This window comes from Dryas octopetala, chromosome 4 (assembly GCF_963921425.1).
Source record: "Dryas octopetala chromosome 4, drDryOcto1.1, whole genome shotgun sequence".
NCBI lineage: Eukaryota > Viridiplantae > Streptophyta > Magnoliopsida > Rosales > Rosaceae > Dryas > Dryas octopetala.
Genome location: NC_141369.1, coordinates 16,612,529 through 16,632,814, shown reverse-complemented (window position 1 = coordinate 16,632,814; position 20,286 = coordinate 16,612,529). Strand labels below are relative to the sequence as shown.

At 35.4% G+C, this 20,286-nt stretch overlaps 1 protein-coding gene across 1 annotated transcript; it reads left to right on the top strand.

The window, feature by feature from the left end:
* Nucleotides 1-3,352: 3,352 nt before the first annotated feature.
* On the top strand, nucleotides 3,353-10,019 carry LOC147287403 (ABC transporter C family member 8-like). The gene is made up of 12 exons (XM_086240174.1): nucleotides 3,353-3,627; nucleotides 4,244-6,201; nucleotides 6,296-6,616; nucleotides 6,708-6,794; nucleotides 6,919-7,539; nucleotides 7,628-7,792; nucleotides 7,897-8,191; nucleotides 8,295-8,509; nucleotides 8,622-8,927; nucleotides 9,089-9,152; nucleotides 9,292-9,531; nucleotides 9,678-10,019. The coding sequence occupies exons 1-12, from the start codon at nucleotides 3,600-3,602 to the stop codon at nucleotides 9,776-9,778; spliced, it is 4,401 nt and encodes a 1,466-aa protein (XP_086096300.1). The 5' UTR covers nucleotides 3,353-3,599; the 3' UTR covers nucleotides 9,779-10,019.
* Nucleotides 10,020-20,286: the final 10,267 nt, after the last annotated feature.

Below are 20,286 nucleotides of genomic sequence, written 5' to 3'. Positions count from 1 at the left end.
ATGCACAGCTACTCACCTCCTTTGCATTCAATGCTGCATTGAATGCAAGGATGGAAGATCAGGTGGAATGCCCCAATAGTCATGGCTGTGAGCTGGAATGTCTTATCTGTCAGAGAGTCACGTCAGGTGCACTTGAGTATGGCGGTTCGTCCTAACGTGATCTTCTTTAGGATGGCGGTGGGAGGCCGAGCCGATCCGAACACATGTCCTCACATGTAGACGTGAAACCCATGTGTGATCGGATCGGATTTAGACAAGTCGGCCAAGCCGATCAGGTAGGTAGTGCAGTGATCCCCTCAAGTGAAATCCGGCCGCAACTAGGATTTGAGATGATGATCACCAAAGCCGAGCCGATCCGAACTGGGAATGGAATGGACTGAGTTGATGTGGTGATGTGGAGATCCAAGTCTGATCGTGATCGGTCATTGGTCCGGGCCGAGCCGAATCAATGGTTGAGATGATCAGGTGGTGACAAGATTGTCGAAGCACGTCTGATCGTGATCGGTCATTGGTCCGGGCCGAGCCGAACCAATAGTTGAGATGATCAGGTGGTGACAAGATTATCGAAGCACGTCTGATCGTGATCGGTCATTGGGCCGGGCCGAGCCGAACCAATAGTTGAGATGATCAGGTGGTGACAAGATTGTCGAAGCACGTCTGATCGTGATCGGTCATTGGGCCGGGCCGAGCCGAACCAATAGTTGAGATGATCAGGTGGTGACAAGATTGTCGAAGCACGTCTGATCGTGATCGGTCATTGGTCCGGGCCGAGCCGAACCAATAGTTGAGATGATCAGGTGGTGACAAGATTGTCGAAGCACGTCTGATCGTGATCGGTCATTGGTCCGGGCCGAGCCGAACCAATAGTTGAGATGATCAGGTGGTGACAAGATTGTCGAAGCACGTCTGATCGTGATCGGTCATTGGTCCGGGCCGAGCCGAACCAATAGTTGAGATGATCAGGTGCTGACAAGATTGTCGAAGCACGTCTGATCGTGATCGGTCATTGGGCCGAGCCGAGCCGAACCAATAGTTGAGATGATCAGGTGCTGACAAGATTGTCGAAGCACGTCTGATCGTGATCGGTCATTGGTCCGGGCCGAGCCGAACCAATAGTTGAGATGATCAGGTGGTGACAAGATTGTCGAAGCACGTCTGATCGTGATCGGTCATTGGGCCGGGCCGAGCCGAACCAATGGTTGAGATGATCAGGTGCTGACAAGATTGTCGAAGCACGTCTGATCGTGATCGGTCATTGGTCCGGGCCGAGCCGAACCAATGGTTGAGATGATCAGGTGGTGACAAGATTGTCGAAGCACGTCTGATCGTGATCGGTCATTGGGCCGGGCCGAGCCGAACCAATGGTTGAGATGTGACTAGAGAAAGATGATCTCCAGATCTGAGCCGAACTGATGGTGTTCAAAAAAGATAATCTCTCGAATTCCTGGTGGATCCCAATGTCGGTTCGGATCGGATATGGGTAACCCGGAGGTAAGAGCCGATCTCATATGTACATGCTGTTGGCGTTGCTAAGCTGAGATGATGACATAGATGGCTGAGTCTGACCAAGTTGACCATCAAAGAGTCTGAGCAAAAATGGGACTTGGTGTGCCACGTGTTGGTCTGTGATTGGCCATTGAATCCATGTGGATTTATCCACAAACAATATATATAAAGAGTAATGTTGTTGGGACCTTCCCAACTGACCATATGAGGTGTCAGTTGATATGTTAATCTTGATTGCAGTGTTAATGGAGATGGCATATAGTCAGTTAGGAAGGTCTCAACATCATTACTCACATAGAAAATCATTGGAAACTTGGTTCTCCATATGACCTAGTCATTTAGGTGGTTCTTCCTAATTAGGGCACGTGTGGTTCAGGTTTTAGAAGCTTGAGAATAGAAAAATAATTTAATTCCCATATTTGGTAAGTGAAGACATGAAAATAATTTCCTAACTGATGGGAATTTGATGCCCTCAAAAGAGGAAAAATGAATCATTCCTCTCAGCTTGGGTTTGGTTTTCCCTTCCCGTGGGAAAGCATTGATGCTGTTTAAAGACCATTTTACCAATTTATTTCATATTCCTTTACAAACCAAAGATATGAATGGAAATAAAAAGGTATTTCCTAGTTTACTTTCCAAGCATTACAAAACACAGAAATTAAAATCTTACATACATTTTGCTCTGAAAAATGTATAGGAATTGATTTTCCAATAATTCAATTCCATAGTTCAAATGGGCCCCAAAGGTATTTGTCCAATAAATTAAGTTACTTGACTAAAATTCTTGAAAAGTGTGTGAAATGCTCCGGTACAGATATTTGCTTAAAGAAGCAAAAGTTTCTTATTTTATGTGTGTTTAACGTGATTATACTCTTGGCTAAAAAACGTGATTATACTCAATGTGACATTTCTAAAATTACATAAAAGTTTTACTCTCTTTTTTAGGAATTTGAACATGTAAATTCTAGTTAAATGAGAAAACTTTCTTGCAACAGATTGTAAGGTGACATTACTAACAAAGACTAGGATAGGTCCCAAACCTCAATGCCTCAATTAAGCTAGCCCCTCCTTTTTGTTTGTAATGCCAACCCTGTTACAGGAAAGTTTTTTTCCTAGTTATACACGTGGCGTGACTCGATCTAGGACGATGTTTGGCCACTACAATACTTATAAATTTATAATTATCTACCTATTACAATGGGTGGATGTTGTAAGACATGGGTTTTGATATGTGTTTTTTTGTTCTTTTGTTTTATAACAAAAAGAAGAAATTAATGCATGATTGGCGTCAGGACCATCTTCAATCCATATACAGTTATCATAACCCTGATTACAAGAAAGAACGTTTTGCTCACTACGTACAGAATCAATCAATCAAATTGCCGAGTGAGTGCTTTCACCTCTTCTGCAGAATCTCAAATTGCCGAAAATGGTTTTGATATTGATGTTGAAAAATTGATATTAATTAATTAATAATTGGTGTATAAGTTATATGAACGTTGAAAGTTTTTCATGTTCAGTGAATGTGTTTCACGAAATTAATCATTGTGACAAATGGACAAAAGGGTTAGACCTTAATTTGGTCATATGTGTAGGTAGGCATATATATAAAAACTGAATTAAATACTCAAAGAAGAATTAAAAAGTAAAACAAAAATCTGGATTTGTACAACCAAATGCGACTAATAAATAAAAGAATGTGCTTTTACTATTTCCTGAAATGTCTTCATGTGCATAGCAACCAATGCTATATATATGTGTGTATATTTATATTTGAATATTTAGTAATGCAAGAAGCAAAATTGTATAGGTGCAGCTGCAAGCATAATAGAGACAAAAAAACGCCTCTCTAATTAATAAGCACTTTGCTAGCAAAGCATAGACTGTCCATACAATCAAACAAAGGAAATGAAACAAGATGCTTATGAGTACTGATGTGATCTGCAGAGCCAGTGAATAAGCGCACTAAGGTTTCTGCATAGGCAGAGAGGAAGTTACGTGGGTAGTACTTCTTTCAATGAAGAAGATAATAAATATTGAGATTTGAGCTCTCCTCTCCTACATAGTTTGGAGTGCTTGGCAGAGATACAAGAATGGCTTCCTTGAGGAGTTCCGTACTTGGTAAGTTTATATGATCATTTTCTCTCTTTCTTTCTCTTGTGTTTATAGTTGTACAGAAAGCTTCTCAAATGGTGGACTGAAGTTTGTTAAGTTCCGGATGCGTATAGGATGTCTTGATTCCTGTATATGCTATAGGCAGTCCTATACATGAATCAAATCGTCCTATATGCATCCGGAACTTAACAAAACTCTAGTAGTCCACCAATTAGAAGTTTTCACTATGTTTGTATGCATGTGCACACTATGAATTATATGGTATATATATTTTGTAGTGAATTTGAATTTGATGCTCTTATATTGAAGTAGAATTCAAGATTGTGGTGTTGAATGATCTTCCTCTGTATGGTTTTACGTCTTTGTCTTCTTTCTGCTTGATCATGTGATTCATATACGTCTCTCTATCTGCCTATCTTTTCTTATTTCATGGCAACTTTTCCTTTTATTTTTTATTTTTTTTATATTAGGACCAAATCTTGTTCTTTTTTTTTTTTGTATGAATATATAAATATAGCACTTCATGCACTTGTTCAATCTTTTCCAACTTCCCAGTACTGTTCAGCATGCAGTTGTATGATGATTCTGACTGTTTAATTTCCTTGTAATATTGGATATGCAGGGAGTGCTTTCTCATTGATTTGTGATGGAGAACTTGATCTGGGTTCTTACTGCACTCAAAGAACTATCATTCATCTCGTAAATCTGCTCTTCCTCTTTGTTTTTTTCTTATATACGCTTATAGGTTTTATAAGAAAACATCATATTACCAGTCCCACCAGAAGAGACCAGTTCTCTGTAGTTGTCTCAATCTGTTGCGCTCTTACTAGCATTGCATATTTTGCTGCTGGTTTATGGGATCTAATAGCCACACGTGATGAATCTCATAAGTTTGGCCGGTTCGATTACTTTGTCAAAGGACTAGTTTGGATTTCCTTCACAATATCCTTGCTTGTTCAAAGGTCCAAATGGATCAAAATTCTCAACTCTGTTTGGTGGGTGTCCTCCTTTTCATTGGTCTCGGCTCTAAACATTGAAATACTTGTAAGAACCCATAGCATTGACATGTTTGATGCAATGACATGGCCAGTGAACCTTTTGCTTCTCCTGTGTGCTGTTAGAAACCTCAGTCGCTTTGTTTATCAACATGCCCAAGATAATAGCCTATCTGAGCCTCTATTAGCCAAAAAGTCTGCTGGAAAGAGCCAGCAAACAGAACTAGAGCATGCCGGTTTCCTTAGCAAATTGACATTTGCTTGGATTAACCCTTTACTCAACTTGGGTTCCTCAAAAACATTAGCTCTTGAAGACATCCCTTCTCTGGTTTCCGAAGATGAAGCGGATTTAGCATATCAAAAGTTTGCTCAAGCATGGGATTCACTGTCAAGGGAGAAGAACTCCAGCAGTACCAGGAACCTGGTTCTAAGGGCCATTGCAAAAGTTTATTTGAAAGAAAATATATGGATTGCCTTCTGTGCATTCCTCAGGACCATTTCAGTTGTAGTTTCTCCTCTTATACTCTATGCTTTTGTAAATTATTCGAATAGTGAGGAGGAAAATCTCAATGAAGGCCTCATTATAGTGGGGTGTCTAATTCTTACCAAGGTGGTTGAATCCTTGAGCCAGAGACATTGGTTTTTCGATGCAAGGAGGTCTGGGATGAGGATGAGGTCAGCCTTGATGGTGGCAGTGTACCAAAAGCAGCTGAAGCTTTCTAGTGTAGGAAGGAGAAGGCACTCAGCTGGGGAGATTGTGAATTACATAGCAGTCGATGCCTATCGAATGGGTGAGTTCCCATGGTGGTTTCATTCAACTTGGAACTTTGCATTGCAGCTATTCCTTGCCATTGGTGTTCTCTTTGGGGTTGTGGGTCTTGGTGCTCTTCCTGGTTTAATTCCTCTCATCATTTGTGGTCTCCTGAATGTGCCATTTGCAAAGGTACTTCAGAAGTGTCAGTCCCAGTTCATGATAGCTCAAGATGAGAGGCTTAGAGCCACTTCTGAGGTCCTAAACAGTATGAAAATCATCAAGTTACAATCATGGGAAGATAAATTCAAAAACTTGGTCGATTCTCTTCGTGAAAGAGAATTCAAATGGTTGGCTGAGGCACAATTTAAAAAGGCTTATAGCACTTTGCTGTATTGGATGTCACCAACCATCATCTCCTCAGTTATTTTTCTGGGATGTATGCTTTTCAAAAGTGTCCCTCTGAATGCAAGTACCATATTCACAGTTCTAGCTTCATTAAGGACCATGGGAGAACCTGTCAGAATGATACCAGAGGCTCTTTCAGTAATGATCCAAGTCAAGGTCTCATTTGATCGGCTCAATACGTTTTTACTTGATGATGAGCTAAAAGACAGTGAAATAAGGAAACTTCCATCACAGAATTCAGATGAGAGCTTAAGAATAGAAAGGGGCATGTTCAGCTGGTATCCTGAATCAACAATTCCAACACTGGGAGAAGTGAATTTGGAAGTAAAATGGGAGCAGAAAATTGCAGTCTGTGGACCAGTTGGAGCTGGAAAATCATCACTTTTATGTGCTATTCTTGGAGAGATGCCCAAAATTTCAGGAACTGTGAGTTTAAAAGCAGATGACAAATGTGAAATATATCATGCACTTAGTTTTGCCACTAATTTCAGTTGCTTACCCTTTTAATGCTTGTAAACAGGTTGATGTATTTGGAACCATAGCCTATGTTTCTCAGACTTCCTGGATACAAAGCGGGACAGTTCGTGATAACATACTCTACGGGAAGCCAATGGACAAGAATAAATATGAGAAGGCCATAAAAGCTTGTGCTTTGGATAAGGACATTAATAGTTTTGACCATGGTGATCTTACTGAAATAGGCCAGAGGGGGATTAACATGAGTGGAGGACAGAAGCAAAGGATTCAGCTGGCCCGAGCTGTCTATAGTGATGCTGACATCTATCTCCTTGATGATCCCTTTAGTGCAGTGGATGCACATACAGCTGCAACTCTATTTCATGTAAGACACAAATTCAAGCATTTTTTGAATCATGGAAACCAAATTTAGTCTCATTATGGAAACATTTACTCAATTTGAATGGCTTATGCAGGATTGCGTCATGGATGCTCTAGCAAAGAAAACTGTAATTCTAGTGACTCATCAAGTAGAATTTCTCTCAGAAGTTGATAAAATTCTGGTATATTAGCTTGCATTTGAATTTTATTTGTCATGAAGATTTAAACTGTGTTATTTATGAAACCCAATGAATATTTGGTTAGATAAATAAGACACTTGTGTTTGCAAACTATTTCATTTTCCAGGTAATGGAGGGTGGACAAATTACTCAATCCGGAAGCTATGAGGATCTGTTGACAGCAGGAACAGCATTTGAGCAGCTTGTGAATGCTCATAGAGATGCAGTAACAACATTGGGTACTTCAAATTATCAAAGCCAAGGAGAATCTGACAAGGGGGATATGGTTAGGCAAGAGGAGCCTCATGAGTCTAACCTCACTGGAGATAACAGTGAAGGGGATATTTCATTGACGGGTGTACCGGGGGTGCAACTAACAGAAGAAGAAGAGAAAGGGATGGGTGATGTTGGATGGAAGCCTTTTTGGGATTATATTTTTGTTTCTAAGGGAACACTTCTTCTATGCTTAGGCATAATAACACAGTCTGGTTTTGTTGGTCTTCAGGCTGCTTCAACTTATTGGCTAGCTCTAGCCATTCAAATTCCTACAATAACCAATGGCATACTCATCGGTGTTTACACAGCAATTTCAACACTTAGTGCTGTCTTTGTGTTTCTAAGATCAACTCTTGCAGCCCATATGGGATTGAAAGCTTCTAGAGCCTTTTACTCTGGTTTCACTGATGCTATCTTTAAGGCTCCCATGCTGTTCTTTGACTCAACCCCTGTTGGGCGGATTTTGACACGAGTAAGTACTAAGTATACTTCATTCTCACCTGAAAACACACATTCAATTACTTTCAGAATTCATGTCTCTCATCTTTTGTTTTTGGCAGGCTTCATCAGATTTAAGTATTTTGGATTTTGACATACCTTTCTCCATAATCTTTGTTGTGTCTGCTGGCATTGAACTGCTGACAATGATTGGAATTATGGCTTCTGTCACATGGCAAATTCTCATTGTAGCCAGTCTAGCCATGGTTGCGGCAAAATATGTTCAGGTGGCTTGGAATTTAAGCTTATTGATTTTCTTCAATCTTTTTCTTTCTTTACCAATGGAATGATAGAACTAACTTTGTTTTTTTTTTTTTTTTTTTGTTTCAAGAGCTATTATCTAGCCTCTGCAAGGGAACTAATAAGAATCAATGGAACAACCAAAGCTCCTGTTATGAATTATGCAGCTGAGACATCACTTGGAGTGGTCACTATAAGAGCTTTTAAAATGGTCGACAGATTCTTCCACAACTACCTGAAGCTAGTTGACACAGATGCCAGACTGTTCTTTCATTCTAATGCAACCATGGAGTGGTTAATTATAAGGACAGAAGCACTTCAGAATTTGACCCTTTTCGCCGCTGCTTTTCTCCTTATTTTACTTCCTAAGGGTTTTGTTCCTCCAGGTACTTATTACATTACTAGAGCAGTAATCCACGTTTCACACTAAGGAAATTGAGGGTGTTTAAAGGTGTTTAACATTTTGCCTATATTTCTGGATGACTGCAGGGCTTGTGGGGCTTTCTCTTTCTTATGCGTTAACACTAACCGCGACACAGATTTTTGTGACTCGATGGTATTGTAACTTATCAAACTACATTATCTCAGTTGAAAGGATAAAACAATTCATGCAGATTCCACCAGAACCTCCAGCAATTGTGGAGGACAAGAGGCCACCATCTTCATGGCCTACAAAGGGTAGGATAGAGCTGTATTCTCTGAAGGTAATGCATCCAAAATCATACACATGAATCCTATTAGTGTTCCTTGACCACCTTATCATTTGATCATTAAAAATTCTAATCATCACAAATCATTTCTTTTGGTTGGTTATAGATAAAATATCGTCCGAATGCTCCACTAGTTCTCAAAGGAGTTACATGCACATTCAAAGAAGGGACTAGAGTAGGAGTTGTGGGAAGGACAGGAAGCGGGAAAACTACACTCATAAGTGCTTTGTTTCGTTTAGTAGAGCCTAGCAGTGGTAAAATTATTATAGATGGACTTGACATCTGCTCCATGGGACTGAAAGATTTGAGAATGAAGCTCAGCATCATCCCTCAAGAACCAACTCTTTTCAAGGGTAGCATCCGAACCAACTTGGATCCTCTAGGTCTTTACTCCGATGATGAAATATGGAGGGTGAGCCAACTGACTCTAATTTTGAAAAGGCTTTTCCTGCATTTTTTTTGCATTGTTTCTCAGCAGTTTTTACTAATGAAACTCAGTTTAGGCATCACTTAGATGTAGTTCTGCTCTGTACTAGACATTGTGGACGATTTTAATGACTTTTTCATCTGTAGGCCCTAGAGAAGTGTCAGCTCAAGGCAACAGTCAGCAGCCTACCTAATCTACTAGACTCATCTGGTGAGTTCATGATGTTTCCTATAAACGAAAGAAACATATCATGCTGAACATTTTATTTCAGCACCAATTCCATCAAGTCAAATGAGGTTGTGAATTGAATAGATCACATTGCTATATAACTGTGATGATTTTCCAACAGTGAGTGATGAAGGGGAAAATTGGAGTGCCGGGCAACGCCAGCTCTTTTGCCTTGGCAGAGTCCTGCTCAAGAGGAACAGAATTCTAGTTCTTGATGAGGCTACTGCTTCCATTGATTCTGCAACAGATGCCATTCTGCAGAGAATCATCAGGCAGGAATTCGCAGAATGCACGGTGATAACAGTAGCTCACAGAGTTCCAACCGTTATAGACAGTGACATGGTCATGGTCCTCTCCTATGGTATGCTCTTATACAAGACGTCACAAATTCTACCTAACAATATGAACAAGCTGGTGTCACTGCCTATCTATGTAGTGTGGATATTTTGGTATTTGGATATCAAGCCTGTTGCTAATATGTGGTGTGGTATTTGTTTGTATATGCAGGGAAGCTGGTGGAGTATGAAGAACCTTCAAAGCTCCTGGATACCAACTCCTACTTCTCCAAGCTTGTAGCTGAATATTGGTCAAGCTGCAAGAAAAAATGATGCCCAAAATGCCAACCACCACCATTAATCCATCTAGTTTGAGAGTACAAAAGCCTAAATAATGTTGGTAATGCTTAAATTTTGGTAAAGACTTAAACAATTAGATCATTACTACTTATTAGTAACTTGTATAATAGTTAAGGAACTATTTGACTGGAAATTTTCTTTTAGAATTGTATTAGTCTGATGAAAAACTTGTGGTCAGTATAAAATGGAAGGATAGGCCTTCAAGTTTACATGATGAGGTGAGTAATAAAACAAAAGAAAAAGGAAGAGAGTTTGGAAACTTTGCTGGACACATAAAGAAGCTTGTATTGGCAGTTTGGCACCGTAAAATCCAACATCCTTACAAATGGTGTATGAGCTTGTATGAAGCAATAAGAAAATAAGATAAAGTTTATGAAAGTTAACTTTTACTACATATACATCATACAACATCTCCAAAAGTACATGTTTATAGTCTTTTGAGTCTAAATTAATTTCTCTATAAGGTCACTAATTCCTTCAACTTCTAAATATCCATTATTGGTTTGCATGTCTAAGTATGTAATCCTCGGATTGATTAAGAGTTAGCATGAGTTCAATTCCAGAGAGAATTCTAATGGACAGAGTTGAGCAAACACTACCTATTTGTGGGAACCAATAAATCCGTGACATCTAGCTCAATATCTAGACTAAACCATCATAGAGAGAGAGAGAGAGAGAGAGAGAGAGAGGACCAAAAATTTAACAGAAAATCAACATGTTGATGTAATTATAAAAAGAAGAATCTGTTAGAGCCTTGAGCACTATCAAAATTAGGAAAAAGGACATGAAAAAAAAAACGCATATCAAAATTTATTTGGCAAAAGAACTGTTGATTAAATGAAATCATCTATGAAAACAGTAACATCAAGCAGTTAAGAAAATAAGAAAACAATTTGTAAATGATATGAGATAGATTGGGCCCAGAAATCTTCAATCAAATACAGAGGAGAGTCAATAAACTTTTCATAAAAGATGACCCGATTCAATGTAAAAAAAAAAAAAAGGCCTAATCAAATGTTGAATTGCTGACAGATACATAACCAATCCCAGCAATCTAGGACACAGTCCCCACCACCACATTAATTTGTTGCATGCACGCAGCTAGCACTTAGAAGAGTATATAGCTAGCTACTTTTCATATTCAAAGATCATGCATTTTAAGAGTGTCCACTGCTTTTGAAGAAAGCACTTTTCTCCACTTTTTATCATGTTCATGTATGTTCTATATCCCTGAAGCAAATCGATAGCAACAAGATATATGATTGACGTATTCGACGATGCATGCCTAATCCATGCCATTCTGCAATACATGCTGCAAAAGCTGACTACCACTTACTATTTGTAATTTGTGTCAATTCAATTCATGATTCTGTTGTCATGGAATAGGACTTTTAGCTACATATCCTGCTTTCAAGGCCAAACTTCGTTTTTGGTTCATGGCATTTGTACCAAGCTCCATGATCATTTCAATTTCATCTGCATTAGTTTTATAACGGTTGTAATTTGACGACAACATCTTTAATTAATTCTATCAATTTGTTCAATAAAAATATCATGTGATGTGTATGAATCGAGTATTTTAATATGTTTAACTTTATTGTCACCATCTAAAATATATTTATTTGTATGTGTCGCATCTTATTTTCATCAACAAATTGACGATATTAAAGATGTGTCCTTAAATTACATTTGTTAAGAAACTATGAAAATAAAATTTACACAAATGAAACCAGAGTGACCAAAACCAACCAACCTGCTTTTCTTTTATAAAGGCAAATCATCAGTGAACTAACGCATCACTTTTCCTGAGTAATTTTTGTCTACAAAAGAAAAGAGGCATATATAATAGTTCAATCATTTGCAGGGAAAGAACAAGAAATGACAATTAGCTGACAGCCTGACATATATAGTAGCGACAGTGGAGACATAGTGGATGAAGATTGAATATATCTTTGAAGAAAAGGATAGTGTGAATTAAAGGAAGCATTTTGGGCTACCCTTGACTCTACTTTTGACTCTATTCTTCAAGTTAGTGGATTAAGGTGGATATATAATATATATATATATATATATAGTTTTTCTCTAGGGCATATGCGTCGGTTTTTTTTTTTTTTTTGTGAATTTTCATCACTGAGCACTCGACAGTGCATTTTTTATAACTCGGCACTGCTTCTTCCACTGATTTTTGAGGGTATTTTTCCAACGGTTCACCCTATACCCTCCTAAGGTGTAGAATAGGGCTTGTGGCGCCCAAAATTCCAGAGTTAAAATCTAATATAAAGCTGACAAACTAGTGCCGAATGCTTGAGAGAAAAAGAAAATGGCACTGCCGAGTGCTCGACACTGGAAATCCGTGAAAAAATTTGGAGGTGTTCACCCTAGAGAAGGATTGTATATATATATATATATATATATATATATATATATTATATTCACTTGTTTGATATATATTGTTGACTTATTTTGTAATAATTTGAACCCTTTAAGCTAAGTGCTTGCTTAAGATGACATTAGATATGTGGTTTTTGGAAGGTTATAAATTAGTCAGAAAACCAGGGTTGAAATCTAAACTTATTCCCACTAATTCCACCATTTTTGTGGAGATTGGAAGGAATACATTTGAAATATCAAATTCTTATAATCAGTCCATCTTTTTTTTCTTTTTCTTTTTCTTTTTCTTTTTCTTTTTTAAGTTAAAAGTATATTCCTTGAATTCACATTGAATTTCGTCATGTAACATATCTAATCCAATCCTAAGCACTAAAGGAGGCCTATGTGTTTATAATCTCCACATATAAGATGAAACTCCACGTGAATGAGATTGTTATTTTGATATATATTGTTAACTGCTTAAAACAGGCTTTTGGTAATTTCTCAAAATAATTCTCTAAAACAGGCTTTTGGTAATTTCCAAAATATTTTTTAGAATTTGTCCAAGAGTTTACGAAAATTCTAGAATTTATTTAATGGAGGGAAATTTATTTTAATTTTTTAGAAATAAAATTAGACTTTCTAATTTTTTTTTTTGGAAATTTTTAGAGGGCAAATTAGTAATTTAACCTGATAGTAAATTAGTGCTAGTCAAGACGAGTCCGTAGGAATTTTCTGTGTATTTTTCTGAGTTCGGAGCCATTTTTAATTAGTTTTTAAAGTTTATAAAAATAAACAAATAAAAAAAATCCGAAAATAAAAGCAAAGATGTGACATGTGGTGCACATCCAGCACGCCATGTCAGCATTAACTGTCAGGTCATCATTTTTAACGGAATTGTTAATGGAACAAGGTAAAATGAGACACAGATGTAAGTTACATGTGGTAATCTGGGACAAAAAAACTTTCAAGTAGCAAAGTGAGAATGAGTTACAGTTTTGGGTGGTAAATCGATAATTAAGCCTATATATATATATATATCCATCTCTTTCTTATTAGAGAGTATGAATAACATATTTATAATTAAAAATTAATCTAATCAATGATTCAAATTAAGAACCGTTGACTTTCAATAATGTATTATGAACTTTGAGAAAGTGACTATTCTTTTTAATTCAGAAAACTTACTATGACCGCATGCATGATTATGCATGGTTAATTAAAAATAAACACACTTATACATTCTCTTGTCTTGTACTAAATAAATGAAAATGACTATTGATTTGTGGCATATTCTTATTCCATGTTAATTAGAAGCGTGTTTAACTCTTGGCCAAATAAAAGAAACGTGTTTAACTAAGGGTTGAATTGTTACCCAGGAGAGAGTTAGTGACCTACTTAATCATGATTAATCATTAGTTAATATCAAATAAAGATGGGATTGTTGTTAACTTTAGTGACTTATATAAATAAAACACATACCTGAGTTTACCATAGCACCACAGCTGCATCCATCGCTGACGACTGAGAGTCAAGAATCTTCCTTGCACTTACAAACCTTTAGCACAAACTACTTGATGGGGAGTAAACTAAATTGTGATTGTTTGTGTGCAAGGGGATCTCGACTTTATATAGAGTGGCAGCCTATGAGTCTAACCCATAACTGAACTCATAGGATAACCATATTAGCCTAGGACTCTAATTCATTGTCCTCTAAGTAATAGAAGTCCCTTTAGCCTTAGTAAACCAAATACACCTAAATCCATATAGGCTTCAAGGTATAATTCTAATTGAACTCTTGATCTTTGCTTAGGCCACAAAACCCTTAGGCAACTATGAGACCACAACAGGTTGTGTCAAAGTACAGTGTACTCCAACATTCTCCCACTTGGTCGAATAGGTACCAATGTAGCTTCAGCAGTGATCCTTTAGTGCACACATAATTCAATTGAATCAAATTCCTAGCATGCCTCTTGTCAAATAAGACCTCTTACATAGAGCTTCAAAAACTTTTGGACTAATACATTATCCGGCTTTAGAAACTACATATGCAAGAACTCATATCCACATGAGACACCAACAAGACAATGGAAATAGAATGATTAATGTATCTTTCTGATGTGTTACTTGAATGCATATGGAAATGCTTAAGATATTATCATTCCACTAGATCCTCCTTTATCAGATTTCAATAAATCTGCCTTTATGTATTTAATAAAACAGTACATTAAACTTTAATGAATTTTATTCAGCAAAAACAAAGATAATTAAAACAAACCATAGCATGCTTTCTTTAGCTGAACATCAACTTTTATTCATAAGTATCTCCTTAACTTTAAGACATATCCATGAATCACCAACTTAAACGAAAACAAATAACTTAATCAAAATATTAGCAAATTAAAAGCTAAATAGCTCCCACTAAATTAGAGCATCTTGAAAACTGGATAGTACCCCCATGTTAGTGACATGCTTCTGAAAAACTGAATTAGGGACAACTTTATTCAATGGGTTGACTATCAAGTCTAGGGACCCTTTCACAAATAATAAAATTCACTTCATGCATCACTTTAAGAACTCTTAAAGAATGGTGTTTTGATGATTAAACAAGCAATATGCAATATGCAACATGCAATAACATAAGCCTTAACGTATTTGTCCTAACAAAAATATGTATCTTTATAACATCAATGCATCTGAGAAATCTCTTTAATGGATATTGTATTCCAAAATTTCTTATAGGTACAAGAAAAACAAAGTACCAAACAACCAAATAAGAATCTTATCTCAATGAAAACATAATTATTTATAGCATAAGAGTTCATGACTGAATATGAATATAAGCAAACCAAAACAATATGCGAGAATAACTTCAATTATCCTTATTAGTCCCAAAAATTCCTTTTGACCGGATGATGATTCAAATAATATCATACATATTTCTTGGGTGATGATTCCTTATTTTTCTTTCATTATTCTAGATGATGGGTGGTTACTCTAGAATATAATGTATGACCAAATAACATGAATAAAATTAGTGGCTCATAATAATTACTGATCATGGATGAATAATATATAATAAATATGCAACACATATGTAATCGAATGCTATATGCCTTTTGTGCGGTAAGTAATTCCAAGCAATACCCATGTCAATAAATGAGAAAACCAAAACACCCATCACAGTAGTGTACATTGAAAACAATCAGTAAGGCAAAATAGCTCATGTATGAATTTCGTTCTCAATCTTTGGATAATATACCAATAATGAAATTCAAACGATACATATATAATTGAATGTACCAATCAGATAATAAATATAGATCACTTGAAAATATAGATCTATTCTATTTTGAATAAAACTGTAATCATTATATATATATATATGTGTGTGTAGACTAATTAAACAATCGATTTGCTATATGTGTTAAAAGAGAAATAATATATCTTAAATATGTAATGCATATTCGCTCGGACAATAGGATGTAAACTTAAGAGGATACCTTTAAAACATCATTTAAACTTTAAGCCATGATAAACAGATCAAGAACTTCAAAAGCGAATAATATAATTAAACAATGTTCTATCCAAGTAATTCACATAAGCCAAATCAAGAATCACCCAATTCATGTATATGATCACATGTCAATTATAAGCCATTTAATGCTAGTGCTTCTACTAGAACAATGTTTCGTCTAACGAAATTAATCATCCATAATAATATTTAATAGGAAGCAAACAATACATGATATATCATAGATTAGTATATACTTAAATACCCAAGTCTCTTTCGGGTGATGATTTATTTTCCTTATTGGTAATTTTATAGGCCAAGCTAGAAGGGTTTTATTATATTTGGACATGCAAAACCAATCTAAATAAGATACATACAAGTTACCTCTTTATATTCATAATCATATATAAGTGAGCATTAACCCTTAAGTTTACAAAACTTTTAGCTCCCACGCACTGATGAAAGGTCTCACAAAGCCACTTATAAAGTAGAAATTTAATGAACATATCTTCCCCCAATTTCTACTATAAGAACAAAAACAAGAACAAACAGTCCATATATGATAATCATATAAATGATTGGAGAGTCTTCATCACGCTGCAATAAGATTGTTAATGTGCTAACAGTGAACAAACTACCAAATTATATTAATTTCACATAAACATTTGCTATTCCTTGATGCAAAAGTAATTAGCACAAACAGTTATTGTGGTTTATAAGGATTGATCAAAACAGCACAACATCAATTCCCCTAAACAAAAAATGTTCAGTATTTAACAATCAATAATATGCTCATAAAAAATAATACATATGGTAGCCATGTATTGAATGTATTCCTATAGTTATAAAAACCAGTAAATTAAGACTTAAAATATGTCCCCACAAAATGACTCTATGTTATTCGAACCTTTAAAACTTACAAGGTTTAAGTCTATTTATATGCATCCGTAAAACTTGAGTAATTACTTAATTATCACTTAATTTGATAATCATGAAACTTTCTAGTTCGGCCCCTTGGTGACTAACAAACAATAATGATCCGTAAAATTAACAAATACATTTAACCCACTTTCTAGTTAAATACATAAAATTAACAAATACATTTAACCCCCTTTATATATATATATTAATAATAAGCAATATAAAACTTAAGATTCTCTGCCCTTACAAGACATTAGATATAGCAACAATGAAAATTAAACTGATGATTTTCTAAAACTTTAATTCATTGTACAAGTCTGTATCAAAATCCATATATCATAAATCTATAAATTATGGTGTACGGCCATATAGGTAATATGTACATAACATGAATCTTACGGTGCATATAAAACTTTCTACACATATAAACGATCGATCTTATAGCTTTATCAAATACATTAGCATAAAGTGATACTTCCTCATATGAATATAAGTCATCTACAAACTGAATCATAATGAATGCACACAAGGGGACCATATATAAGTGCTTTAATTATATATGTCATTGTCATGCAGGTACTGAATCAGTTAAGTTAAGGCTAAACACATTCATATACCAAGCAATATACATATTACATTAAGCAATTTCCCATAAATTAAGCTCTAATTAATTTTTTAAACAAAAGTGATGTGGATATTTTTTAATATTCAATGACATAGGATATGATGTGGCATTAAGGTTAAAAAGAAAACTAAAATTAAAAAGTGAAAATAGGGAGAAAACAGAAACATGATAGCTAGGGATGTTATATATGTAATACAATGTCGCATATATAATTTCACAGTTATATACTTATATTTGTATATAAACAAATCATCAGCTATGAAAAAAATATTTATACATAGTAAATTAGGAAAAGAGCAGAATTATTTATCATTTTTTGATGATAAATATTCATTATATATATTTAGACATAAAGAGATAAGATGCCCCTCTTCTGTCATGTGACTCACGTCAGAGCAGGAATCCCAAACCAAATAGAAAATTCGTTAGCAAGAAAATTGAAAAAAAAAAAAATGCTAATACTCTGTGATCGATGATCGATCCAAGAAAAAGATCTTCTTTCTGATTGGATGAATGTCCAATTGTTAATTATGAAGTAGGCTCAAGTACGTTCAAGACAAAATGATTTGCAAAATACAATGTTACTTTAGTATATATATATAGATCAATCTCTTTCTTATTAGAGAGTGAATAACATATTTATACTTAAAAATTAATCTAATCAATGATTCAAATTAAGAACCGTTGACTTTCAATAATGTATTATGAACTTTGAGAAAGTGACTATTCTTTTTAATTCAGAAAACTTACTATGACCGCATGCATGATTATGCATGGTTAATTAAAAATAAACACACACTGATACATTCTAGCTAAGACTGGTCACCTCCACGGCTCCACACAATTATATTGTTTGGTTTTTTAACCATAGATGATCGATCCTCATGAGTTCATGATGACCATAAGAAAGCTGCATAATTGTAACCTCATATGTATCTATAGTTGGTGCCAATCATGTACATATATATATGATCAACAGATAACAAGTCAAAATGGTTGACTGGTGGATATGTACAAAATCATGCATTGCTCATGAGTGGTGGAACAAGGAAATTAAGCTCAATTCATGGTGGCCATGGTGAACGATTACCAAAGCTAGTGATTGAGACTAAGGACAATCATGGTGGTGGATCACTTGTACGTAGCAGAAGCACTGGCCAGGGCTTTTCAGGATTGCCATGTGCATACCTATAATTACTCCATGCAGCATGATTCTCTGTTGATATTGTATTTGTGTTCAAAACGACATGGTTTCGGATTTATGGCTAAAATTTTTGTGTTTAAAATTTATTTTAGAAAATATATAATTAGATATATAGAGGTATGAAACAACATAATGTTGGACATAAACACTATATATATTAGCATATAAAATTAACTATTAATAAAGAATTTGGACACATGCGACATGATGAGTTGATATATAGGAGCATTCCTTGTGAGAGTATATATAAAGAGTAATGTTGTTGGGACCTTCCCAACTGATCATATGGGCTGACCATATGAGGTGTTAGTTAATATGTACGTTAATTTCGATTGCAGTGTTAATGGAGATGTCATATACAGATCAATTGACATCTCATATGGTCCAGCCCATATAGTTAGTTAGGAAGGTCTCAACAACATTACTCATATATAAAATCATTGGAAACTTGGTTCTCCATATGACCTAGTCATTTAGGTGGTTCTTCCTAATTAGGGCACGTGTGGTTCAAGTTTTAGAAGCTTGAGAATGGAAAAATAATTTAATTCCCAATGTTTGGTAAGTGAAGACATGAAAATAATTTCCTAACTCATGGGAATTTGATGCCCCCAAAAGAGGAAAAATGAATCCTTCCTCTCAGATTGGGTTTGGTTTTCTCTTCCCATGGGAAAACATTGATGTTGTTTAAAGACCATTTTACCAATTTTATTTCATATTCTTTTACAAACCAAACATATGAATGGAAATAAAAAGGTATTTCTTAGTTTACTTTTCAAGCATTACCAAACATAGAAATTAAAATCTTACATACCTTTCCCTCTGAAAATTGTATAGGAATTGATTTCCCAATAATTCAATTCTATAGTTCAAATGGGCCCCAAAAGTATTTGTCCAATAAAATAAGTTACTTGACTAAAATTCTTGAAAAGTGTGTGATATGCTGCGGTATAGATATTTGCTTAAAGAAGAAAAAGTTTCTTATTATATATGTGTTTAACGTGATTATACTCAATGTGATGTTTCTAAAATTACATAAAAGTTTTACTTTCTTTTTCAGGAATTTGAACGTGTAGATTCTATAAATGAGAAAACTTTCTTGCAACAGAGATTATAACGTGACATCACTAACAAAGACTAGGATAGGTCCCAAACCTCAATGTCCCAATTAAGCTAGCCCCTCCTTTTTGTTTGTAATGTCAATCCTGTTACATGAAAGTTTTTCTCCTAATTATACATGTGGCATGACTCGATCTAGGACGATGTTTGCCCACTACAATACCTAAAATTATCTACCTATTACAATGGGTCGATGTTGTAAGACATGGGTTTTGATATGTGTTTTTTTGTTCTTTTGTTTTATAACAAAAAGAAAAAATTAATGCATGATTGGCGTCAGGACCATCTTCAATCCATATACAGTTATCATAACCCTGATTACAAGAAAGAACGTTTTGCTCACAACGTACATAATCAATCAATCAAATTGCCGAGTGAGTGCTTTCACCTCTTCTGCAGAATCTCAAATTGCCGAAAATGGTTTTGATATTGATGTTGAAAAATTGATATTAATTAATTAATAATTGGTGTATAAGTTATATGAACGTTGAAAGTTTTTCATGTTCAGTGAATGTGTTTCACGAAATTAATCATTGTGACAATTGGACAAAAGGGTTAGACCTTAATTTGGTCATATGTGTAGGTAGGCATATATATAAAAACTGAATTAAATACTCAAAGAAAGGAAATGAAAAATGATAGATTTGCACAAAAACAACGACGAGATCGTAGATGGGGAAAGAGAGCGAGAAAAGGAGAGCGGGAGGGATTGAGAAACACGAGATCGCAGA